We start from the raw sequence: 23,414 nt of genomic DNA, 5'->3' as shown, positions 1-23,414 counted from the left end.
GGGTAACAATAGGGCATGAAAGTGTAAAAGATGTCTATTTCCTGAAACCACAAGGTGGCGCTATGACTGTCAATGAATATCCCTATGTGGATGACATCAGGACAGGACTGTCATCATACATGTAAAGTTTCAGGCAGATTGGAGCATGTTGAGAAGAATTAGACACCACTTCCTGTTTCATGGCGAAGGATCAGTTGTTTGAGGCTCCGCCATGGCCACACCTTTTGGCTTCTGGTTGAGTTTTTGATAACTTTTCATCAGAAAGGTCTGGTGCATGTACTGGCCAAATTTCAGTTCTCTCAGACTTATCCACTAGGAGCTATAAAGTTTGACAAATGTACAGCAAATTCAAGATGGCCGACTTCCTGTTGGGTTTAGGGTGTGGCTGTGATTGACTTTTTGGTGTGTCCTGATGTGGTGCATATGCCCACCAAATATTGTAGCTGTAAATAAAACATTGTGGAAGTTGGCCTAATGACCACTGTTTCAATTTTGCAGGTGGCGCTATAGAGCCATTTTTTCACACATATGCGCAACTCCCATAAAATATCAAATTTTTCGCCAGTCCTGATGTGCACGCCAAATTTCACGCGTTTTGGTTCATGATAAGGCCGCCAAAAAGGCAAGTCATTTCCCGAGGAGCGATTAAGTTTGAAAAATTTACAGCAAATTGAAGGTGGCCGACTTCCTGTTGGGTTTAGGGCGTGGCTGTAATTGACTTTTTGGTGTGTCCAGATGTTGTGCATATGCCCACCAAATATTGTAGCTGTACATGAAACATTGTGGCAGTTGGCCTAATGACTACTTTTTCAACTTTGCAGGTGGCGCTATAGAGCCATTTTGGCACGCACATGCGCAACTCCCATAAAATATCAAATTTTTCGCCAGTCCTGATGTGCATGCCAAATTTCACGCGTTTTGGAGTATGATAAGGCCGCCAAAAAGCCAATTTACTTTACGGGAGAAAAAAAAAAATAAAATAAAAAAAAAATAATAATAATAATAATAAACCCTAGGGTTTCAATAGGGTCCTTGGCACCGCTGGTGCCTTGGACAGTCGGTGCCCTGGCACCGCCTGTCCTTCGCACCCTCGGTGCTCGGACCCTAATAATAATAATAATAATAATAATAAACCCTAGGGTTTCAATAGGGTCCTTGGCACCGCTGGTGCCTTGGACAGTCGGTGCCCTGGCACCGCCTGTCCTTCGCACCCTCGGTGCTCGGACCCTAATAATAATAAACCCTAGGGTTTCAATAGGGTCCTTGGCACCGCTGGTGCCTTGGACAGTCGGTGCCCTGGCACCGCCTGTCCTTCGCACCCTCGGTGCTCGGACCCTAATAAGAGAGTAGTAGTATTATCCGTGGTGTTCACCTTACGTTTAATTGCATTGCATTGATTTTAGTATGAAATATGTTCTATATGTGAAGGTGATTCAGTGAATATCGTTAACTTTGGTTTGCTCTCATTTTGTTTAAATCAAAAACAATCTTGGATTAAGGACATTACTTTCTAACTATCTAATAAATGTACTAACAATGATCTGATACAGTATAATGAGATAAATAACTAATGACAATAAAAATGAACCAAGAGAAGTGACGCAGACATGTAATGAGTACAACGAGAAACATAAGAACAAAGATTCTAAACCAAACCTGGTTACACTTCAGAACGACATTCTGCTGTTTACATTACTGATGTCTCATAACTTCACTGCATCTGTGGGACTCTAAAAAGGCTCAGCTATAAAACATGGATTTAAATCATTGACTGTGGCCCTGAAACGTTTCTTCTTACCTGTGTTTCAGTCATAAAAAGTATTAGTAGGTGGTGAAGTCAGCACTAAGGCACCTTCAGCCTCTAAGGAGATATTGTATAGGTATCAGCTGTAGTTTGTTCTACATCATATTACATATTATTGTCATTTGACAAAACATCTGTTTACTAAAATAGCCAAGCGGTTAAACATCCTGCAGAACGCTATTTACAGGGTAAAAATTAAATACATAAAAATAAATTTTAAAAAACTATCTTGGAAATATACATTTGAGTGGCGTACATTGTCAACTTCCTGAGTGAACAGTTTTCTTCAGACATGAAGTCATTGGTCCAAACAGTTTCAGCTGGAGCTGCAGGAAGAAGCAGAAATAATTCAATAAAATGATAAACAAGTCCAGTTTCAAAAGTAACATTAGCTGAAAACATGTGAGTTTGTGTGGTTACCTGTCAGCAGCATCCAGATCAGCATCGGCGCTGCTGTCTTTGGAAGCAGACGCTCGTATTTTACTGGGATCTAAAAAACAAAAAAATGGAGGTTGGAATCTGCTCGTTAAAATGATTTTAATGTAGAAACAAGGGTTGAAACGATTCTTTGAGTTATTACAGTACAGGGCTTAAAGTGAAAAATAATCCTGAGCCTGAATTTTTTTGCTTTTGGGTGGGGGTCAGGGCTAGACATGGGCCGGTATGAGATTCTGACGGTATGATAACCTTAGGCAAAAATATCACGGTTTCACGGTATTATGATTGCAGCTCTAAAATGTTAGAGAGTAAACTAGCTGTTGTTATCCATCTTAGCAATAAAGATTGATGAAAGAAAAAAGTTGTGGATAACTTTTTTTTTTTTTTTAACTAAGGCAGATATGGTAACTAGCATGCTAAGATAAATCCTTAGCAAGCTAGTTACCGTATCTGCCTCAGTTAAAATATAAAAAAAGTTACTAAAAGATAGAGATGAAGAAAAGATAAGATATGGTAGTTACCATATCTGCCTCGGTAACAAGCCCATTTCACTAATGTCAGACGCTAATACGCTCGTTCATTTCAAGACAGCACCTTTAATTTAGCATACAGCGATGGGTGGTGCTCCCGTAGATGCGCTATCATATTCGATGTATTGCCTCCTCGGGCTGCCACTGTCCTCAAGCACGTTTTGCACCCCTTCTTCCTCCAAGCCGTGGCCGTCTGGCTTTTTACGGTAGCCGAAGTATTCCCAAACAGCCGACTTAGTCCGCTTGGACGGCGGAAAAAGTTCCGGGGGCTCGCCTCCTTCAGCCATCACACAGCCTGCAGAGCTGCCTGCTTGTCACTCACAACAAACGCAGGTGAGCGGGGGGAGGGGCGCTTTAGGCTGCAGCTTCACACAGCATGAGGGACCTCTACTTTCTCCCTGATGAGACGTCACATTAAAAAAACGCTCATACCGCAGGAACGGTATGACGGAAAATTTTAGTGGTTTTGAAACCTTGACTTTTTCATACCGTGGTATACCTTAAAACCGGTAACCGGCCCATGCCTAGTCAGGGCACAATCTCGCTAACTAATAATAAATGAAGATATCTGCCTTCACAAACTCAGACTACAGATTATAGTAATACAATAATGGTCAGTAGGTGGTGGTAGGTGCTCTATCTGACTACAACATGGTGCAAATATATTGTTTAACAACCAATCAGTAAAAGACATGGAAAAGGACATTGATTCACTTTTAACAATATGCGCACCATCTGCACAATTTATTCTGAAATACAACTATGTAAACAATTACAGTGCAACAAAACAACTAACTAAATAAAAATAAGAGAAAACTATAGTTCAGTTCAAAATAATAACAAAAAAGATTAAAGTGCTCTAAGAACTGGTAACTTAAATCATCAGAAATAAAAAGGAAAATTGAAAATAAGCAAATACAGTTTATTACAGAAAACTACAGTTCACCTCGCAGACGCGTCGGGCTTGTCGAGACCTTTCCGAAAATATATATGTGGGCGAAATACGGGCGAAAAAAAATCGCATATTGTTTTAGCAAAAAATATTATTATTAGGCCCGAGCCCCTGGTCGCCCAGGGTGAAGGTTCTTTATTTTTAGGCCCGAACCTCTGGTAGCCCAGGGCGAAGGGCCTATAGCTTTTGCAACACAGACAACGACTAGCGCAGCGCTCGACCACAGACTTTCACACACTCAAACACACAAAAATGACAAGTCGAGCACGCAGCGCTTGATCACGGACGAGGGCCGACATGTCCACATACACAGACAGACACACACACACACACACGCGCGAACACAAAAACACATTCACACTCTGACACACGAAAATGCTTAGTGCTCGACCACGGACATTCACACTCTCAAACACCTCACAGACACGTCGGGCTTGTCGAGACCTTTCCGAAAATATATAATATGTGGGCGAAATACGGCCGAAAAAAAAATTGCATATTGTTTTTGCAAAAAAAAATTTTTTCTTTAATCTTCTTCTTTCTTCTGCTCTTTAAACTGGAATTTGACCCCCTAAACATGCTCGAAAACTCACTAAATTTTGCACAAAATTCAATATGTGTTTCAATATTGGGATTTAAAAATTAGCTCTACACCGCCGCCAGCAAAAATCAAAATGCATTGCGTCAATGGGAGGGGGTCCGACATCAACTTTGTCGTACAGCCACCAAATTCAGCACACACGTGTCTTGTCGGGATAAACAAAAATATTATTATGAAACCACCCTCAGACAAACAGGAAGGCAGCTATTTGGGATTGAAATTTCAAAAATGCTGAGTCAGTGTTTTCGAGGACGTCGTACAAAATGTTCGTTTTGATCGCGCGCTTCTCCAAATGAGCTGAAATTTGGTGGACACCATCTACACAAGTAGACAATTAAAAGTTGTCCAAATCATAAAATTTCAATTCACGGTTTCCAGGTGGCAATGCTGCAAAGTTGATGTAAAATTTGGCCATTTTTTGTGTGTGATAAATGGCTGCCATTGGTACATAACGCCTCCAATCCAAACCAAATTTTAAACACTTATTGACCCTTCCTACCTGGACACATTCACAGTGAAATTTTGACAATCGCCATTACAGCGCCCCCCACAGAATCAAAATAAAATCTGTATGGGGAGTAAAATTATTAGTTTGTCAGAAATGAATGAAATTTGGGTGACTATTCCCTCATGTGGTCCTGATCAAAAAAGCTAATGGTAACCATGTTGTAATTAGGGCTGCAACTAACGATTATTTTGATAATCGATTAATCAGCCGATTATTTTTTCGATTAATCGATGAAGTTGATTGGTGGATATGAAGGTGAAAATGTGATCTGCATTCCACTTATTTATGAGGTAACTGTGAACCAACCTGTCTCTGTTAAGGCCAGTGTTAAGCCTGATTATGCTCGTGTACAGATACACAGAAGGGGCAACTACAGACACCATGGATGTGTAATTATTGATATTATACTACTTTTGTAGTCTATTGGAATCTCCTTGTAGGACTGCATTGCATTAGGGCTGCAACTAATGATTATTTTGATAATCGATTAATCGGCCGATTATTTTTTTGATTAATCGATGAATCGGATAAAAAACATTTTTAATTTCCGCCTCTTTATTCAGAAATAGAAGATTTGGAATGACAGAACAAATAAGATCATTATAGGGAAGCCTTCATCTTCAACCATAGACAGAGGCCTCACATCAGTGACGTTCATGTTGAGGATGCTGTGGTGTACATGATATCTTTCTCATCATGAAGCTTGTCAATGCAATTCGTCCTGCCTCACTCCAACACAGACCAGTGTCTTCACTCAGATGTTGTCAGAAAATTAAAACTTGAGGCTTAATCTTCAAATTATTACCACTATAGTGTGTGCAAGTTACGTTCATTTGTAATGCATATTCAAACCATGCTTTAGCTGATGAAAGTGAAATAAAACCTATCTCTCACAGTCACACATGCCCCATCTCTGTCATTAATCAGTTAATAAGCTAACCCTAGCATCAGACAAGCTACCAGAGAGACTGATATTACGTTTCCTCACTTTAAAACGGAACAAATGTAGGATAATGCAGTGACTTAAGGTGCGTGTCCACTAGATGCGACACATCGCATGTGGCCGGTTGGTGCGTTTCCAGCTGCGATCCGGTGTGTTTACCCGCAGCTCATTTTTATAAAGTAGACTCGACTTCTACTGTCCTTAAACATCTAAACTAGCCGTCGGTGAACTAAAACCAGGACAGGTTCAGCTGCTGCACAGATTATTTTTCGCCTCAAATGCTTTATAAATACTTGACCCTGAAGTGTTTTCGAAATAATAGAGAAAGTTTGTGGCCGAGCCGCTGTGTTTATCAGACTCATCTACCGGACCGTCAAACTGAAAGCGCGGTCACGTGACCACGTAGTGGCCCGCTCGTGACCGTCCGGCATCAGTGCGATTTTCAGATGCGAGCATTCGCATGTAGTGGACATGCAGCATGTCTTTGTTTTGTGAAGCGTGAAATGCTCCCACACTTTTAAGGACTTTGGTGAAACTGTTTTCTCCGTGCTGGTCATGTTTCATTTGTTGAATTTACTTCCCTTTGAAAATGCCTCCTCTGCTCTGCCTCCACCTCGCCCTGTTCAACTCGCTCTGCAGGTGAAGTAGACGGCTCCGCGACATGACGAGTGAGCATGAATCGCGCAACACAACGAATCGATAATGCAATTCGTTGCCAACGCTTTTAATAATCGATTATTATCGATTTTATCGATTCGTTGTTGCAGCCCTACATTGCATACACGAATAGTACGTCACATCTACATTTCCCATGCATGAACACTGCTGGTGAAAATGTGCACTATTATCTTCTTTGTAATGTTGCTGCTTTAGACCAGTTTTGGGCTGCTCACTGTTTTCTGTGAAGAGGTCCATGCTGTCTTAGATCATGTTCTTACAGATGTGGAGAAATATAATACTGGCCTCATAGTACTCTAAACCAGGGTTTCTGCAGGGCGTTAAAAAGCATTAATAGTCATTAAGTTGATTTTGTGAAAATTAAGACCTTAAATGGCATTAAAATCATTAAATTTGATTCTCAGTAGCATTAAAAATTCTTTCTGCAGTTCTCAAGAAAAATATTAGATAATATTAATATAGTAATATATAGTTCTAGACCGCAGTGAGTCAGATATGTACATCTGCGTAAACATGCTGAAGCACTGCAATAATTGTTGCGGCCATTTGGGTACTGGCAGGCTGGACCAGGTGGAAGAGAGATGAGAAAAGGGGAAATGCAAATTCCAGCAAAAATGGCTAAAAAAACCCATGGATTTCAGAGAATGACTGCAGCCCGTGGACGGTCAGGGGTGGTTTCTGGATTCAGAAATAGTGAAATGTAGGGACAGTTTTCATATAAAAATCGTCTCATTAACCATTAACCATCATTAACACCTTGAAATTTCTTAAGAGAAGCAAATTCAATTTCAATAGTATTATACCTCAGTTTATCATTTCCACAATACAACTGGCAGATCAGAGTTTATATACAAAGGAACACAACATTTAGTCACAGCTATGTGGAACTGAGCAATCTAGTATTTTACTTATTACCAAAACAACTTGTCATGGTCTAGAAATTATTTAAAATTTACAGTTTTACATATTTACAATTTACAATATTATTTACAATGTCTTCTCTGTAGTTTTTTTTACACTCTGTAAAGTCATCCTGGGGTAGACGGATCCAGGTGGTGACGTGATCAAGTACACCGGTGTTCCAATCGCACATTAACGATGCGTCCTCCCGTCCGTACGTCTGAGCCCGAATGAACGCGAATGTCCAGCGCAGTTTGTGCACAATAGTTCAGCTAATTAGTTCCGCGTAGACGGACCTTTTTCTCCCAGTCGCTCGCGCCCCCTTGTCATGCCAATAAACTGTAAATTAATATTTTTATATCTTTATATACAGTCTATGGTCAAGCACCGGGTTCCTTCATATTTTTGAACCGGCAACCAAAGGGCTTGCCGTCTCTGTTCAACTCTTCCAACCACGGGAAGCACCATTTATTTTCAGTCCGCCAAGGAACACGGCGCAGTCATGGGTCCGATTGGCGTACATTTGTCCTTCCGTCTATTTGCCTGTGCGCAACATTACTCAAAAAAGTGGACTAACGAATTTGGATGAAATTTTCATCCATTTGTCATTGGTAGACTGACTAATATCTTTCTATTCTTGAGCCAAATGTCGGGGCCGCACACTGGAATTGGAGGCCAGGTCACTAACTGTTGGACTGCGGTCCAAGTCTGGACCCAGACTTCATCCTATACAGATCCAGACCTATAATCAATAAATTATAAGGAGATTTTAAATTTGAAGGGACACTACTACTTTAACTGGTGCAGCTTTTCTAGTGTTTACGGCATTTATCACATCAGAGGCTGAACTATGAAGACAGTTTAACACAGTTAGACTTTCAGCTCAACAAAAACTAAACCCTCAGTCAGAGTTAACAAGTATGAAGGAGGTTTTCAATTTTCTCTGTTAACTCAGACTTTCTGCTTCAAACTCGTCACACTAACAGGAGCGTTTAGCCATCATTTGACTCTTTTCTGCACAAAATGAACCAATCACCAACAGGATGTTTTAATGGAGAACAACGAGGAACATAAACATTAATGACAGTAAAAAGCTGCTACTGGAAATGATGTAAGACAGGAATGCTGGTAGAAAACTGTTGAACGTGTGCTAATGTATTTATTTTACTGATCAATGCAGCTGATTATTGATAACAGACAACTGCATAATAAAACTATCAGACTTAATTTATTCAAACATGATATTATATTGAAGTGAATGCAGGTCTGATACTGTCTGTGTGCTGCTGTTTGTGGCCAAATCAAAGTGAAACTAAAGTTATTGACTGAATATTCTCTGTAATCAATACTAATAAACTGATCAGTTTTGTTATTTGTGTTCTATCAGCTGCAGTAGCAGCAGTTTAAACGACCAAACATAAAAACATATTTATGTGATTTCTGCATCACCAACTAAATACATGTAGATTCCGATGGCTTTTAGTTTTAGTTATATAACCCTGTATTATACTATATTTGTACAATACCTCTGTACTATACTATATGTGTATAATACGCCACAGATGTCCACCTGTTTTCCACCAGGACGATTATTTCTGTTGCACAGCACGCTAATCTCTGCTTTTGATGCTGTACCGCGCATGCCAAGCACAAAATTCGATTACTTGATTAATCACCAGAATAATTGATAGAATGCTTGATTACTAGAATAACCGATAGCTGCAGCCCTAGTAGAAACAAGCGGGAAAGTGAAGCTCCTCTACCTTGAATCCAGCGGATTTGCGTTGCAGGGCCGTAGCCCTGTTCGTTCTTAGCAGCGATGCGAAAGACGACGGCCGGCCGGTTGGAGGCGGAGCTGTCTATGTGGGCGTTGTCCAGGTGGGTGGGGCTAACAGAGCAGGAAGTCTTGGTGCCGCGGTAGATCCGGATGAAGGCCATCTGACCCGGCCGCTCTGAGCTGCTGGAGCGGCTCTTCCTCACAGCCATGTACATGGAATACTCCAGGATCCGGCCTGACGGAGACATTGGAGCCTCCCAGGTGATGTGGACCGAATCATTGGCCTGCACAGAAACAATACAGGAGAAGAATTAGAAAGTAAAATTAAATCAGATAAGACAGAAAACTAAATAAAATACAGAACAGCATGACTTTGAAATCCATCTGACGTATTCATAAACAAAGTAAACTAATGTTCCTCTGACAATCAGTCAAGAGTCCTTGCTTTATGAGTCTAAGGCTACCTTCATATGAATTCTGGGTGATTTAATCAAAAGTTAAGCCATAAATGATCCATGATTCATTGCACAGAGAAGCAAGAGGCTTCACTTCACTGCAATGAAAACTTTGAGAGCAGGTCAAGCCAGAACAAGGTGGTGAATTTGGACACAAAGTCTGAATGTCTGTCTCTGTGTTGTCATGTGTACACCAACAGCTTCATATTAAAGTGTGGCAGCAGGAAACAACAACAACAGGTTAAATGGTGATTTTTTTTTCTCCTCTGGTTGTTTTCATTTTTAGCACAGCACATTTGGTTTCTGCATACAAAAATAATGTGTGTTTATATTTTCATATTGAGCGTGGAATGTGATCACAACACATTTTTAATGCCTGGTGTGACGTAACGTACTTTAAGCATCCACAAAAATGCATCCCAATACCAGGAGTGAATGGAGTGTAAAATGTGCTTTCCACTCTAAGTCACCTTGGTGATCCTGACAGCAGAGGGCGCTCCAGGGAAGCCGGGTTGGCAAGTCTTGAACTCGCTGACCGGGCTGAAGTCGCCCTGACCGAAGCAGTTGATGCCGGCGACCCTGAACCTGTAGGTCTGACCTGGAGACAGATCCTGCTTCTCCCTGCTCTGGTAGTCCTGAGGCCCCAGCAGCTTCCTCTGGGAGAAGAGCTGATGGAGGAGGAGGAGAAAGTACATGTCTATATGATAGATAGATAGATAGATAGATACTTTATTAATCTCCAAAGAGAAATTCACAATATGAGCTAGAACAACAAGCAGATGTTAGAATGATTGAGTGTCAGGAGCATAGTGTCTGTATTAACACAGACCACATGCAGCTTTTTACCTCTTTAGTATTGGAGGCCCGGCTGCTGACGGCTGACATCACCTGGTCACTGTCAGCAGGTAGAAAGTAGTGGCTGACCTCAGAGAAGAGTGTTTTGAACACACCGACATCAAACCACACTGTATCGTCTGGATTTTGCTGAACCTGGACGTGACGGTTTATAGTTTTAGTGTCAAACAAACCACGTGAAAGGGCAAACATCACAGCTCAGAGGCGGATCTGACCTGATCTGTGTGGGTGTAGAGATCTGTTGTCTTATCAGATGAAACCAGCTGCTTGTCTGGAAAAAAAAGCAAAGAACATCCACATGAACTTCACACTTTTTTGTTTAAAAAGGTAATTTTTTTACCTTTCCGATATTGCACAGTGGAGAGAGAGACAGGAAACATAGGAAGATGAGTGGAGGAAAGACATGCAGTAAATGGCCATGGGTCGGACTCCAACCCATGACCGCTGCATTGTGACTATACCCCCGCTTATGGGTCACCTGCTCAACCTGTTGAGCTACAGAGGTGTACAAACTTCACACATTTTAAAATCCTCAGCCAACTTTTGTCTGGTTTATCACTCCGAAGTATGGGATCACGTAGAAATGTCCTTATTTTTGAAAGAAAAGCAGTTATTCTCAATGAAGATGACATCCAATGAATGATAAATCCAGCATAGACATTGTTAATGTGGTAAATGACTATTCTAGCTGGAAACATCTGATTTTTAATGGAATGTCTCCATAGAGGTACAGAGGAACATTTCCAGCAACCATCACTCCTGTGTTCTAATGCTACATTGTGTTAGCGAATGGTGTTTAAAGGCTCATTGATGATTAGAAAACCCTTGTGCAGTTATGTTACCACATGGATAAAAGTGTGAGCTTTCATGGAAAACATGACATTGTCTGGGTGACCCCAAACTTTTGAACTGTAGTGTTTTTGTGTTGAACATCATCGTTACCTGGTTGGTGCTGAGTTGAGCTGCAGACTTCAGTCACTGATTTCTCCTGTCCAGAAGCTACAACAAACACACAAAGACAGAGAGTCAAGACGTCAGTGGATAAAAGCTGAGAAACGGAAGTGAGAAGACAAGGACAGCTCAGACTGGGTGGCTGCTCTGGTGTAAAAGCACATATCTGAGTAAGAATGTTGATTTGAGCTTCGTGATAAACTTCATGACAGCATTAAAGTCAGTCTGGGTGAAGCAGCAGCCTCTTAACAACAACACTCACTGCAGCGTTTCTGCTCCTCGTCCAAGGCTCTCCCAGCATTCCTTCCTCCCTCTGCTTTGGCTTCTCCTGAGCAATTTGAAGATTTGAAAGAAGTGTCCTGCTGCACCGAAGCATCCTGAAATTCAAGGAAAAAATGTAAGCACAAGTCTTACTGTTCTAACCATCAGTTTTAAAGTAATGCATGATTCCTTCTGGGTAACATGGTCCTGATTTAACAGAAATCTCAGTCTGATTTCCACCCAAGCTACTATTTCTAATTGTGTTAGCAGGTTGCATTTGTTCTCAATTTCAAAAAGTCTGCAAATGTACAAACCCCAAAGTCCACAGCAGAAAAATCACATAAAACCATTAACAAATAGGCTGTAAGATAATAGCAGTGACTTTTCTGTGTTTGTTCAGTACAGCTGATGGCAGAACATGAGTGTATGAACATGTGATGAGATTTGCAAACTGAGGTGCCACACCTACCTGAGCTGATGCTTCTCTTTGGACTCCTGAGAAAAGAGAGCAGAGGAAAGTTTGACAGGATGTTCTACACCAGGGTTTAATGGACTCACTTAGAACTAGTAAGCAACATACATTCAAGGTGACGACATTTAAAACAGTCTAAAACATTTAAACCTGGAAGGAGAAATGACACCATTTCCTTAAAACAAGCTGAACTCATGATTACAGCACGTGTCAACATTAAACCGAGGTAGACACAGCTCAGACAGTTAGTCCATATTTAGCTCAGAAATGTTTTTAGATTTACACTAGAACAGGGTTCTCGCCAGCGCATTTCATAACGGCCCGGTACGCTGTCTAACGGGCCGTGGCCGTTACGCAGCCAGTTTAAAAGATTACGCCGTGATTAGGGCAGCTATGCCAGCGCATTTCAAAGATTACGCTGTTATGAGAGTGTGTGGCTCCGTCATGAGAGAGGGAGAGAGTGCAGCGTCTGTGTGTGGGAGAGAGGGGGAGAGCGAGATGTCCAAGCGACCTTGAACGGAGCGCGAGCGAGAGAGACGGCAGTCGATTCAGTCGGTTCGGTAGAGGAGGAGAGAAGGTGTGTAGCTGCTGGGTTGGCGGTACTGTGCAGTTCAGCCACTGTTGATAGACAATAAAGGCTGCAGTGTTCTTCGATACGGCTGGGCTCCTGTGTCTTTGCCTCTACGGCTGCTGAGGAAGTGAAAGGGGTTAACCCCGGGCTTCCTGACCACGGTCAGGGGCCGAAAAAGAAGGGTTAACACTGTGATTAGGGCTGCTGCGCTGTTATTTTGACAGATAACGACATGTGCGTTTGTTTTTTATCGACTGGGTGCCTATCTAGGTTAATTTATGTCTCCCCACCTCAGCCGTACTTTCCTGTCGATTTAACCGGTTCCCGTCTATGGCGCATGCGTGCGTGCACACGTGCAGGAGGACCTGTCATTATGCGGAAAAAAATCCTGATGATAACCCTGTAGAAGTATAAAATATCTATTGGAGAAAACAAGTGACTGTGTCTGCAACTTAGAGCCTGATGGATAATCACCTGGTGTGATGTTAAAATTTGGCAGAAACAACACACAACACTCTCTCTGGTTGTTAAAGTCACCATCACAACAATGCCGGTGTCAGTAAGAGCACACATGAAGAAAAAAAATAGAAAAAGAATAATGTGATATGAAATGTAGCAGAACAGATGAGGAGGGCAGATTAGACGAGAACAGAGGTCTGAATTGGTCGACAGAAGGACAGAAATTCCAGCAGGAATGAAAGATGAATGTAGACGGAGAAGGAGAGTGAAAATTACAACAAGATCTAGTGTTGTAACTTCACTTTTATAATGTAGATTTGTTTTTACAGTTTTCCAGAAATTTAAAAAAAACAACTCAGTAAACACGGCTTCAAAGATGAAATTTTTGATTGAAATCAAATGTTGCACGTATATTCATTCCCACTAGATCAGGGGTGTCAAGATCCGTTCCTGGAGGGCCACTATCCTGCATGTTTTAGATGTTTCCCTCTTCCAACACAGCTGATTCAAATGATCAGGCTCGTTATCAGGCTTCTGCTGACCTTGATGATAAGCTGATCATTTGAATCAGGTGTGTTGGAAGAGGGAAACATCTAAAACATGTAGGATAGTGGCCCTCCAGGAACTGAGTTTGACACCCCTGCACTAGATGCAAAAAAAAAAGCTTCATTACCCCACTGGAGAAACAGCATTTACATTTTCAATCTGGATTTCTCCTCTGCGGTTAAAGCATTTGAAGGATAACTTCATGTGATTCATTATCCGTACATAACGTATACATGTATAACACACGCCTGTGCTCAGCACAAGGTCATTTTGTTTGTGGGTACATCCATATTAAATGGACACATTCTACGTTGCTGTGATTTCTGATCATCAATAACTAATAAACAAATGCTGCATTTCTGACATATGGGGGAATGAACAGCCTTGGAGTGCTGCTCTCTGAGTGCTTGTCTGGTCATTGTATAAGTGACAGTGTAGTGAGACAGAAAACAGGGTTTCTGCAGAAATCAGCCAGTCAGATTTAATGCTTTTTAATGCCATTTTTAATGCTATGCTGTAAAAAAATTCAATACCACGACCGTAAACTCATCAAATTACACAAGTTTTTTTTTGTAAAAGATGATTTTTATAAGAAAACTGTCCCTCCATTTCACTATTTCTGAATCCATAAACCACCCACGGGCTGCAGTCATTCTCTGAAATCCACGTTTTCTAGCCATTCTTTCTTGATTTTGCCTTTCCTCATTTCCCAGCTCTCCTCCGCCTGGTCCGGCCTGTCAGTCACTTTAAAAACATGCAGTTTTTGGCAATTGTACCCGACTGGCCAGAACAATTATGGCAATGCTTCAGCATGTTTATGCAGATGCACATATCTGACAAATCGCAGTCTATAATTATATATTAATGTATTATTATTGTCAAATGTTTTCTTGAAAACTGCAGAAAGAATTTTTAACGCCACTGAAAATCAAATTTAATGATTTTTAATGTTATTTATTTTTTTGCAAAATCAACTTAATGACTATTAATGCTTTTTAATGCCCTGCAGAAACCCTGGAAAACACGGGCAGAGAAAGCAGAAGAACAACATGCAGGTCCAGGCTGGCTAACATTCAAACCTGTGGCTCACTGCTGATTGCTCTTCATTTATTTGATGACACAGAATCTGTTGTTTTTTGGTGCATCCTGTGCTGTCCTCTCTACAAACCCTCATCAGCTCTATGGAGAAAACCCTTCATCTGACTTCATTAAACATTTTAAAAAGTGATGATATAACTGAACGTTCTCACCTGCAGGGTGCTTGTCCTTCCCATTCTGCCCATCTGTTCCAGTTGGATCAACTGGTTTGGTGAGCGGATCGCTGCTGGCGGTGCTGGGAGGACACGCAGGCTGGATCTGCAGGATGTAGCAGTCTGCTGCAGCCAGGGGGCGCCACGCCACATGGAGCATGCTGACTGTGGACTTGATGAGCAGCACTGCCTCTGGGACAGCTGGTCGATCTGAAGACAGAGTAGAGAAAGCCAGACTTGCTTTTCCTCTAGTTTCCAGCACAGATGCTCTTGTCACCACTCTGTTCCTACTTCTCACCTGTCTCCAGGTACCACAGGTCTTTGCAGCAGACCTGGTAGTTCCAGCTCTTACGGTATCCATCGCGGCCACTCCAAATGTACAGCCTGGACCCGATGGTGGTGGCGCAGTGGCCGGCCCTGGCTCTGGGCATGCAGGCATATGGATCGTCGCTCTGTGGTCCCTGGCTCTGGAGTTGGGACTCCAGATCATCATGCTGTCCGGGGCCCAGATTCTGCCAGATCATAGTGTCTGCAAAAGGAAAACCAGGCAACAGTGAACCTGCAGGGCTCTGTCAATGACGCAGAAAACCCATGGGTCACATTTACAAAAAGCATCATACCTCCAGGTCTCATCATTTACAAAAACACTAATAAGAAGGGAAAGACATTTCAGTGACATTATCAGAGATACACTGACCTAAGTTCAGAACACTTAAAGAGTTACTGCAGATCCATTCAGTTCCTAAAGCGACATGTTTGTCTGACTCTGGAACAGGAATCCAGCCCCCAAAGACAAACATCCTGCAGACAGACGGACACATTATGAACTTTACATTGATGAAGGTAAGTCTGGTTTGGTGCCACATGCAAACTACATATCTACTCTACACCGTGTCCCAAAAGTTCATTCTCTCCACTGGGGAACATGTTTGACTGTTTGTCACTAAAATGGGTTCCACCTGCTCCATCAGGTACTGTTTGGCTGCGTGTCTGGTCAAACTGTCAGGTCCCACTATATACATTTCTTGCTTGACCAAAATAAATGACACTCAAAACCAAATTTTGGAAGCGTCGTTACCAAGGCCAAGAAAAAGGGTGGAAAAGCTCCTCTTTTAGAGTCAGAGATCTTTGCACAGGCCACTGTTCTTCAAAATGCAGGAAAAACTCATCAGCAGGTAGCTGAAGCCATTGGCAGAAGTACCCACTGGGTGCAGATGTGGTGTCAAAGGTAGAACAAAGGAGGATCCTTCAAAGAGTCGCCTCGCTCATGACGTCCATCTGCCCTAAAGGCAAGATCCAAAGATCTGATGAGAAAGGCTGAGGGTAAAAGACACCAGTGATGCTGCGACTCAGAGGCTGAAAAATCTGGGAGGAGATGTTTCTAAGAGCACAGTGCATCATTATTTAACAGAAACACTGGGGCTAAAAGCTTACAAGAAGCAATGTATCCCGAGACTCACACAACTGCAGAAGGAGAAGAGACTGGCTTTTACAAAGAACTCTGACTCCAAAAGACTGGGAGAACTGGATCTTCTCTGGTGAATGCCCTCTCTACTTATTTCTGACACCCAACAGCCAAAACAACCATATCGATACAGATGATGGTGAAAAAGTTGCATCTTCTGGGCAAATGAAATTCAGTTCATAGTATGGTTTGGGGAGCTATGTTCCCTTCAGGTCTCTCAGAGCTGCACACTGAGCCTCAAGGTTCCACTGTTAATGCACAATATTAGACCAAGAACATTCTAAAAAAGGTCCGACTTCCAGTTTTGGCCAGGAGGAAAAAAATATCGGGGCCTACGACTGAATGGAAAATGTTTAACAGATGTTCAGAATTGGCATTTATGCAAGATGGTGCCCCTGCTCACACTGCCCATATCACTCAGTAATGATGTTCTGAGCATCTGCCTGGCTTTAAGGAGGAATGACCACCAAACTTTCCTGATTAACCCAACTGAGAACTTTTTGTTGAATCCTGAAGAGTCCCATCTTTACCAGTACACCACCGACCACCATTAAACAGCTCAAATCTCGGGCTGTTAGGGAAGATAGAACCATCCACGCTCAAGAACCTCGTACGTTCCATGCCTGAAAGACTAAAAGCTGGGATCAAAGTGAAAGGAGGAAATGCTGGTTATTGAATAAATTGATTATATTCCATTTTCAGTTTTTGAGCTTTGCTTTTCTGGGGAGAACGAACTTCTGGGACACGGTGCAACACATATGACGCCAATATTTAGGAATCCTTTACTTGTTTCCAATGACACTGGCAGAGTGAAGGCTTCTGGGAAGTGGTGTGGATCCCCTTGTTTCAGGCATTGACCAAACCATAGTGTCTGAAGGAGAGAGAGCGACAAAGATATGCAAAAATAACCTACCAGACTTTAGCAGTAAAGTCAAAAAGCGTCTAAAGTTTTCTTTCTACCTAGATCGAGCTGCCAGAGGTCATCTAGCCGGGATCCTTGCATCCCTCCAAAGATGTAGAGTTTCGGGGAACCGAGGCCAGTGTAGGCGACTGCAGTGTGGGACTCACGAGCAGTAGGACCACAGCCCTTCATCTCTGGGATGTTCCAACATTTTGCTCCTGATACTGATTGCAGCTCCAGCTCATAGAAGTCTCCCAGGTATCTAAAATAGTAAAAGTCAAAGTCATGGAGCCACATTTGACTTAAAGGTTCAATTTCCAATCATTAACATTTCATTTTAACAGCTACTCAGCTTCAATCTGGTACTCATTTGATGTAATTCACTGCAATTCTCTCCAAGTGTAAAGTGTCTGCCAAGCCTTGATTATGCTCCCTGGCCAACGTTCACACACACAGCTGCAGAGAACATGGATACATAGTCGGTAATCTTTAGATTACTTTCTCGGCTCAACCATCCCAAGTGTGAGTATAGAGTCTTCCAAGTGGTTTATACATGGTTTCTGCAGAAATCAGCCAGTCAAATGTAATGCTTTTTAACACTATACTGTAAAAATGTTCATGCTACAAAATTACATGGGCATGTTTTTTGTAAAAGACAATTTTTATATGAAAACTGTCCCTACATTTCACTATTTCTGAATCCAGAAACCACCCCTGACCGTCCACGGGCTGCAGTCATTCTCTGAAATCCACGTTTTTTTTAGCCATTTTTGCTGGAATTCGCATTTCCCCTTTTCTCATCTCTCTTCCACCTGGTCCAGCCTGCCAGTACCCAAATGGCCGCAACAATTATTGCAATGCTTCAGCATGTTTACGCAGATGTAAATATCTGACTCACTGCGGTCTAGAACTATATATTACTATATTAATATTATCTAATATTTTTCTTGAGAACTGCAGAAAGAATTTTTAATGCTACTGAGAATCAAATTTAATGATTTTAATGCCATTTAAGGTCTTAATTTTCACAAAATCAACTTAATGACTATTAATGCTTTTTAACGCCCTGCAGAAACCCTGGTTTAGAGTACTATGAGGCCAGTATTATATTTCTCCACATCTGTAAGAACATGATCTAAGACAGCATGGACCTCTTCACAGAAAACAGTGAGCAGCCCAAACCTGGTCTAAAGCAGCAACATTACAAAGAAGATAATAGTGCACATTTTCACCAGCAGTGTTCATGCATGGGAAATGTAGATGTGACGTACTATTCGTGTATGCAATGTAGGGCTGCAACAACGAATCGATAAAATCGATAATAATCGATTATTAAAAGCGTTGGCAACGAATTGCATTATCGATTCGTTGTGTTGCGCGATTCATGCTCACTCGTCATGTCGCGGAGCCGTCTACTTCACCTGCAGAGCGAGTTGAACAGGGCGAGGTGGAGGCAGAGCAGAGGAGGCATTTTCAAAGGGAAGTAAATTCAACAAATGAAACATGACCAGCACGGAGAAAACAGTTTCACCAAAGTCCTTAAAAGTGTGGGAGCATTTCACGCTTCACAAAACAAAGACATGCTGCATGTCCACTACATGCGAATGCTCGCATCTGAAAATCGCACTGATGCCGGACGGTCACGAGCGGGCCACTACGTGGTCACGTGACCGCGCTTTCAGTTTGACGGTCCGGTAGATGAGTCTGATAAACACAGCGGCTCGGCCACAAACTTTCTCTATTATTTCGAAAACACTTCAGGGTCAAGTATTTATAAAGCATTTGAGGCGAAAAATAATCTGTGCAGCAGCTGAACCTGTCCTGGTTTTAGTTCACCGACGGCTAGTTTAGATGTTTAAGGACAGTAGAAGTCGAGTCTACTTTATAAAAATGAGCTGCGGGTAAACACACCGGATCGCAGCTGGAAACGCACCAACCGGCCACATGCGATGTGTCGCATCTAGTGGACACGCACCTTAAGTCACTGCATTATCCTACATTTGTTCCGTTTTAAAGTGAGGAAACGTAATATCAGTCTCTCTGGTAGCTTGTCTGATGCTAGGGTTAGCTTATTAACTGATTAATGACAGAGATGGGGCATGTGTGACTGTGAGAGATAGGTTTTATTTCACTTTCATCAGCTAAAGCATGGTTTGAATATGCATTACAAATGAACGTAACTTGCACACACTATAGTGGTAATAATTTGAAGATTAAGCCTCAAGTTTTAATTTTCTGACAACATCTGAGTGAAGACACTGGTCTGTGTTGGAGTGAGGCAGGACGAATTGCATTGACAAGCTTCATGATGAGAAAGATATCATGTACACCACAGCATCCTCAACATGAACGTCACTGATGTGAGGCCTCTGTCTATGGTTGAAGATGAAGGCTTCCCTATAATGATCTTATTTGTTCTGTCATTCCAAATCTTCTATTTCTGAATAAAGAGGCGGAAATTAAAAATGTTTTTTATCCGATTCATCGATTAATCAAAAAAATAATCGGCCGATTAATCGATTATCAAAATAATCGTTAGTTGCAGCCCTAATGCAATGCAGTCCTACAAGGAGATTCCAATAGACTACAAAAGTAGTATAATATCAATAATTACACATCCATGGTGTCTGTAGTTGCCCCTTCTGTGTATCTGTACACGAGCATAATCAGGCTTAACACTGGCCTTAACAGAGACAGGTTGGTTCACAGTTACCTCATAAATAAGTGGAATGCAGATCACATTTTCACCTTCATATCCACCAATCAAAAAGAAACAGTAACTGCCATGTTTACATACAACTCTGAAAACATCTATTTGCTCAGTACCTTGGTACGTTGCCATTGGGGTCCTCACTGTCATTGGCCAGCCCTCCAAACATGTAACACTTATTGCCTGCGAGAGTGAAGCTGTGTCCGATCCGAGGACAGGGAGGAGATCCGTTTCTGGGAGCTCTCGGCTTCAGCTTCTTCCACAGCCAGCGACTAGCCTGAGGACGATGGAGGAGATTTTAAATTAATCTACACAACAGCACCAGGGTTAGAATCTCAGCTGAAGAAAAGTGGCAGTATTACCTGAAGCTCATAGAGACTGTTGGTGTATTTCCCATACTCGACCATACCACCAAAGACCAGTATTCGGGTGCCTTCACAGACGAAGCCGTGGGCAGCGCAGCCTGGTGGGATGTCACCCCTCACCGCAGGCAGAAACCACTGCTTGGAGACTGGAATGATGAACAGATCATTCAGCACATCAGTAAAAAAGATGGCTTTCAGATAATTGATGCGTTCTTTTTGAAATCCTCACAAACACAACATCTATGCAGTAACTAACCTGCCTCAACAACATAACATGTGAATAGTCCAGTTCAGAGACATCTGGCTGCCTATCGGGGTCAAACAGTCATAATGTGCAAACACACAGAACACTATGTCTGCTGTTGTAGCAAAAGTGTCTCCTTGTTAAACTTCATGTGACCAAATAACTGTGACCAAACAAATATTAGCAGATTACTGAGTGATCAGGTCTGATATTTACTGTTCATCAGCAATATGATTGTGTTTCTCCATCATCAGGCTGTATATGACTGTAATTAACATGATTCACAGATTGGTATGATAAATAAAATAAAGGTATTATGTATTTCACAGTTATACTATGAATAATGAACTTCAAAACATAACTCTCGTGAATGAAATCAAGTCATTGTGATTCATCAGTGATAATTCAGTTGCAATGTCGGGACTGCAGTCACTTTCAGACACTTGGAAAACTGCATTGTAAGAGTTGAATTCGTCCTTTGAAGGTAATTTAATAGGTAAATATATATAAAAACTGGGTATTAATTTCTTGACAGACCATCTCTGCACACACCAAAACCTGCATACAAATATGAGTTTCAAACACTGCTAGCACTCAAAGCTACACAGGTTTAAAGCTTCTTCTGGTTTTGTTTTTATTATTATAATTATTACATTTTTTTTGTTATTATACAGCTAAACGTTGATAATACAACATAACAAACGCGATGACCTCTTTCTTTAGTCTGCTTCTAGCTCGTCCTGCTATTTTGCCAGCTAGCATAACAATTAATGATATGGTTAACTAGATATCGGAGAAAAAGTTATTAAAGTTAGCCAGCTGAAGTAGCATTACCCGGCTCAACTTAGTAGATAGTTTACAATAATAAACACATAACATTGTGTTTAAAATAATTCTATAATTTTGTAGGATTCTAGTAAACAACGTCAGTCCCTTGCGGAGGGCTCGTTAGCCTGTGTGGTCGTTTCCCTCCTGAGCATGCTAAAAACATTAGCCGCTAACATGCTAGTTAGCGCCCAGCTAACGCTAGCCTACCAGTGTTGTAAACATGCAGGTCCTCTGCAATCCCTTCGTTTCCACCGCCGAAAACAATAATTAATTCCCGGATTGCAGCAGCTCGGTGTCCGTGTCTGGAGCGTGGTATCACTCCTGTAATGGAGTGGACTTTCCTCCATCGCTGCTCCTCCATACCAGTGGTCATTTTCACCAGAAGGAGCCTGAAGTTGGCGCTGGTGACGCTTCAAAGAGGTGGGCGGAGCCAGGCTAATATCAGAGACAGTAAAGCGACGTCTCACTCTGCTCAGTTTTACTGAGACCAACAATTGAGGAACTGCAGGGGAAATGTAGAGTAGTTCATGGCTGAAAGATCTGACCGATTTCTGGCAAATATAGTGATTTTATCTGCAATGTAAATTTCAAAAGTCATATTCCAGTTCAATATTTACCATGTAATTGCTTTAAAACATGTGATGGAGCATTAACACACGAGATGCAATCAAACGTGTCACTGTGACACAAGAACGACAGCATAAATTAATAAAACCATTGACATATTAGTTTAAACTGTGGGTCAGACATGATGCAAAATAATCAGACTGGACAGCTGAAGCACAGCATGCAGTCTGAACCACACTGGGTAGTTTTTGGGTAAACATAAACAAATGGTCACATTTTTAATTTACTTAAACATTATATCATTGAATCATAACATTAGTCTAACTACTTATTAGTCACATGTTCTAAGTCCTAAACTGCATTCATTGAAATCTGCCTTTTGCATTTTTCTAATTTAATTTAAAGTGCATTAACTGTTACATTCTAAATTTATTTGATAATTAAATAATATGTGACTACAGGGAGCTATTTGGTGATGGAACTTGTCTTCTTGATTTAGCTACCATTTTATTACACATGAAGGTCACTTTACATGCAGTCTAGATGGTCTGTTGTGGCTTTTCAGGGAGTTTTCTAACAAAAATACATACCAATCAGTCTGACAAATCATGCTACTGAGTTGCATTATGAGAATTCTCATTGTCTTTTGGATTTATTGTCTGAAAGAGCTTTTTGTCATCCACCTATTTTCTATACAAAAATATCCTGTGGAGGGTCAAACCTGTCTTAGGAAAAAGGTAGGTTACACCCTGGAGAAGACGATATGCCATCACGGAGACAACACAGAGAAAAGTGCTCTCACAGCCAAATTAGAATCACAGATTTGCAAAAGGAAATTTTATCTAGAACATGTAGTTGGATACAATTATGCAAACGTTGAGTTCATCTTCTCAACATAGATGATCTTTGGTAGCTGAGTGTTTGAACGTTCAGCAGTTCTAGTCTGCTCTGCTCTGCATCATTTTCAAATACTGCAGCCAACTGCACGTTTACATTTTCATGAGAACAAAGAAAACTGCAACCAGGAGAAGACAGGCTGTAAAGTCAGAGAAGGAAAACATCTAGTAAAGTTTAAAAAGACACAGCCACACAGACAGACACAAAGAAAAAGTGCAAAGGATATTTAAATCAGCACAGTGTAAATAATACATGCATGAGATTTTTATTCACTTAATTTATTTATTTACTAAGGTCTTTTACATTCATAATTGTATGCAGTTGTTGGTACAGATCATAGACTGTATATAAAGATATATATACAGTTTACAGATTTATGTCTATGGTAGAGATCATTTTATTAAATAGCATTCAAAGGTTGAGCAACATTTTAAAGTTACCAGAAGGCCCGAACCTGACCTAGTGTGTGTGTGTGTGTGTGTGTGT

The 23,414-nt window shown here is 41.4% G+C and overlaps 1 protein-coding gene across 2 annotated transcripts; it reads right to left on the bottom strand.

Annotated features, from left to right (window-relative positions):
• Positions 1 to 1,362: 1,362 nt before the first annotated feature.
• hcfc2 (host cell factor C2) lies at positions 1,363 to 21,884 on the bottom strand. 2 transcript variants are annotated; one of them, XM_022218284.2, is made up of 17 exons: positions 21,672 to 21,884; positions 20,390 to 20,538; positions 20,144 to 20,304; positions 17,377 to 17,579; positions 17,203 to 17,287; positions 15,649 to 15,752; positions 15,250 to 15,480; positions 14,952 to 15,161; positions 12,123 to 12,148; positions 11,655 to 11,769; positions 11,384 to 11,440; positions 10,657 to 10,712; positions 10,433 to 10,576; positions 10,057 to 10,254; positions 9,118 to 9,415; positions 2,225 to 2,294; positions 1,363 to 2,130 (listed from the first exon to the last, which is right to left on the bottom strand). In XM_022218284.2, the coding sequence occupies exons 1-17, from the start codon at positions 21,835 to 21,837 to the stop codon at positions 2,121 to 2,123; spliced, it is 2,283 nt and encodes a 760-aa protein (XP_022073976.1). In that variant the 5' UTR covers positions 21,838 to 21,884; the 3' UTR covers positions 1,363 to 2,120. The 2 variants fall into 2 exon arrangements, with proteins under 2 accessions (XP_022073976.1, XP_022073978.1); XM_022218286.2 differs by lacking the exons at positions 1,363 to 2,130; positions 2,225 to 2,294 and having other exon boundaries at positions 9,192 to 9,415; positions 10,057 to 10,283.
• Positions 21,885 to 23,414: the final 1,530 nt, after the last annotated feature.

Source organism: Acanthochromis polyacanthus, chromosome 1, assembly GCF_021347895.1.
Source record: "Acanthochromis polyacanthus isolate Apoly-LR-REF ecotype Palm Island chromosome 1, KAUST_Apoly_ChrSc, whole genome shotgun sequence".
NCBI classification, from domain to species: Eukaryota; Metazoa; Chordata; class Actinopteri; family Pomacentridae; genus Acanthochromis; species Acanthochromis polyacanthus.
The sequence above is the reverse complement of the archived record's forward strand: the minus strand, read 5'-3'. Positions and strand labels throughout refer to the sequence as shown.

Bases quoted from the DNA above. Each gene is read 5' to 3' on its own strand.
- hcfc2 (XM_022218284.2), bottom strand. From the start codon at position 21,837: ATGACCACTGGTATGGAGGAGCAGCGATGGAGGAAAGTCCACTCCATT. The intron at 17,580-20,143 runs GTACTGAGCAAA...TTACTATTTTAG, and splicing joins CCCAATGGCAACGTACCAAG to ATACCTGGGAGACTTCTATG. The intron at 12,149-14,951 runs GTGAGAACGTTC...CTCTTTTCTCAG, and splicing joins GAAGGACAAGCACCCTGCAG to GAGTCCAAAGAGAAGCATCA.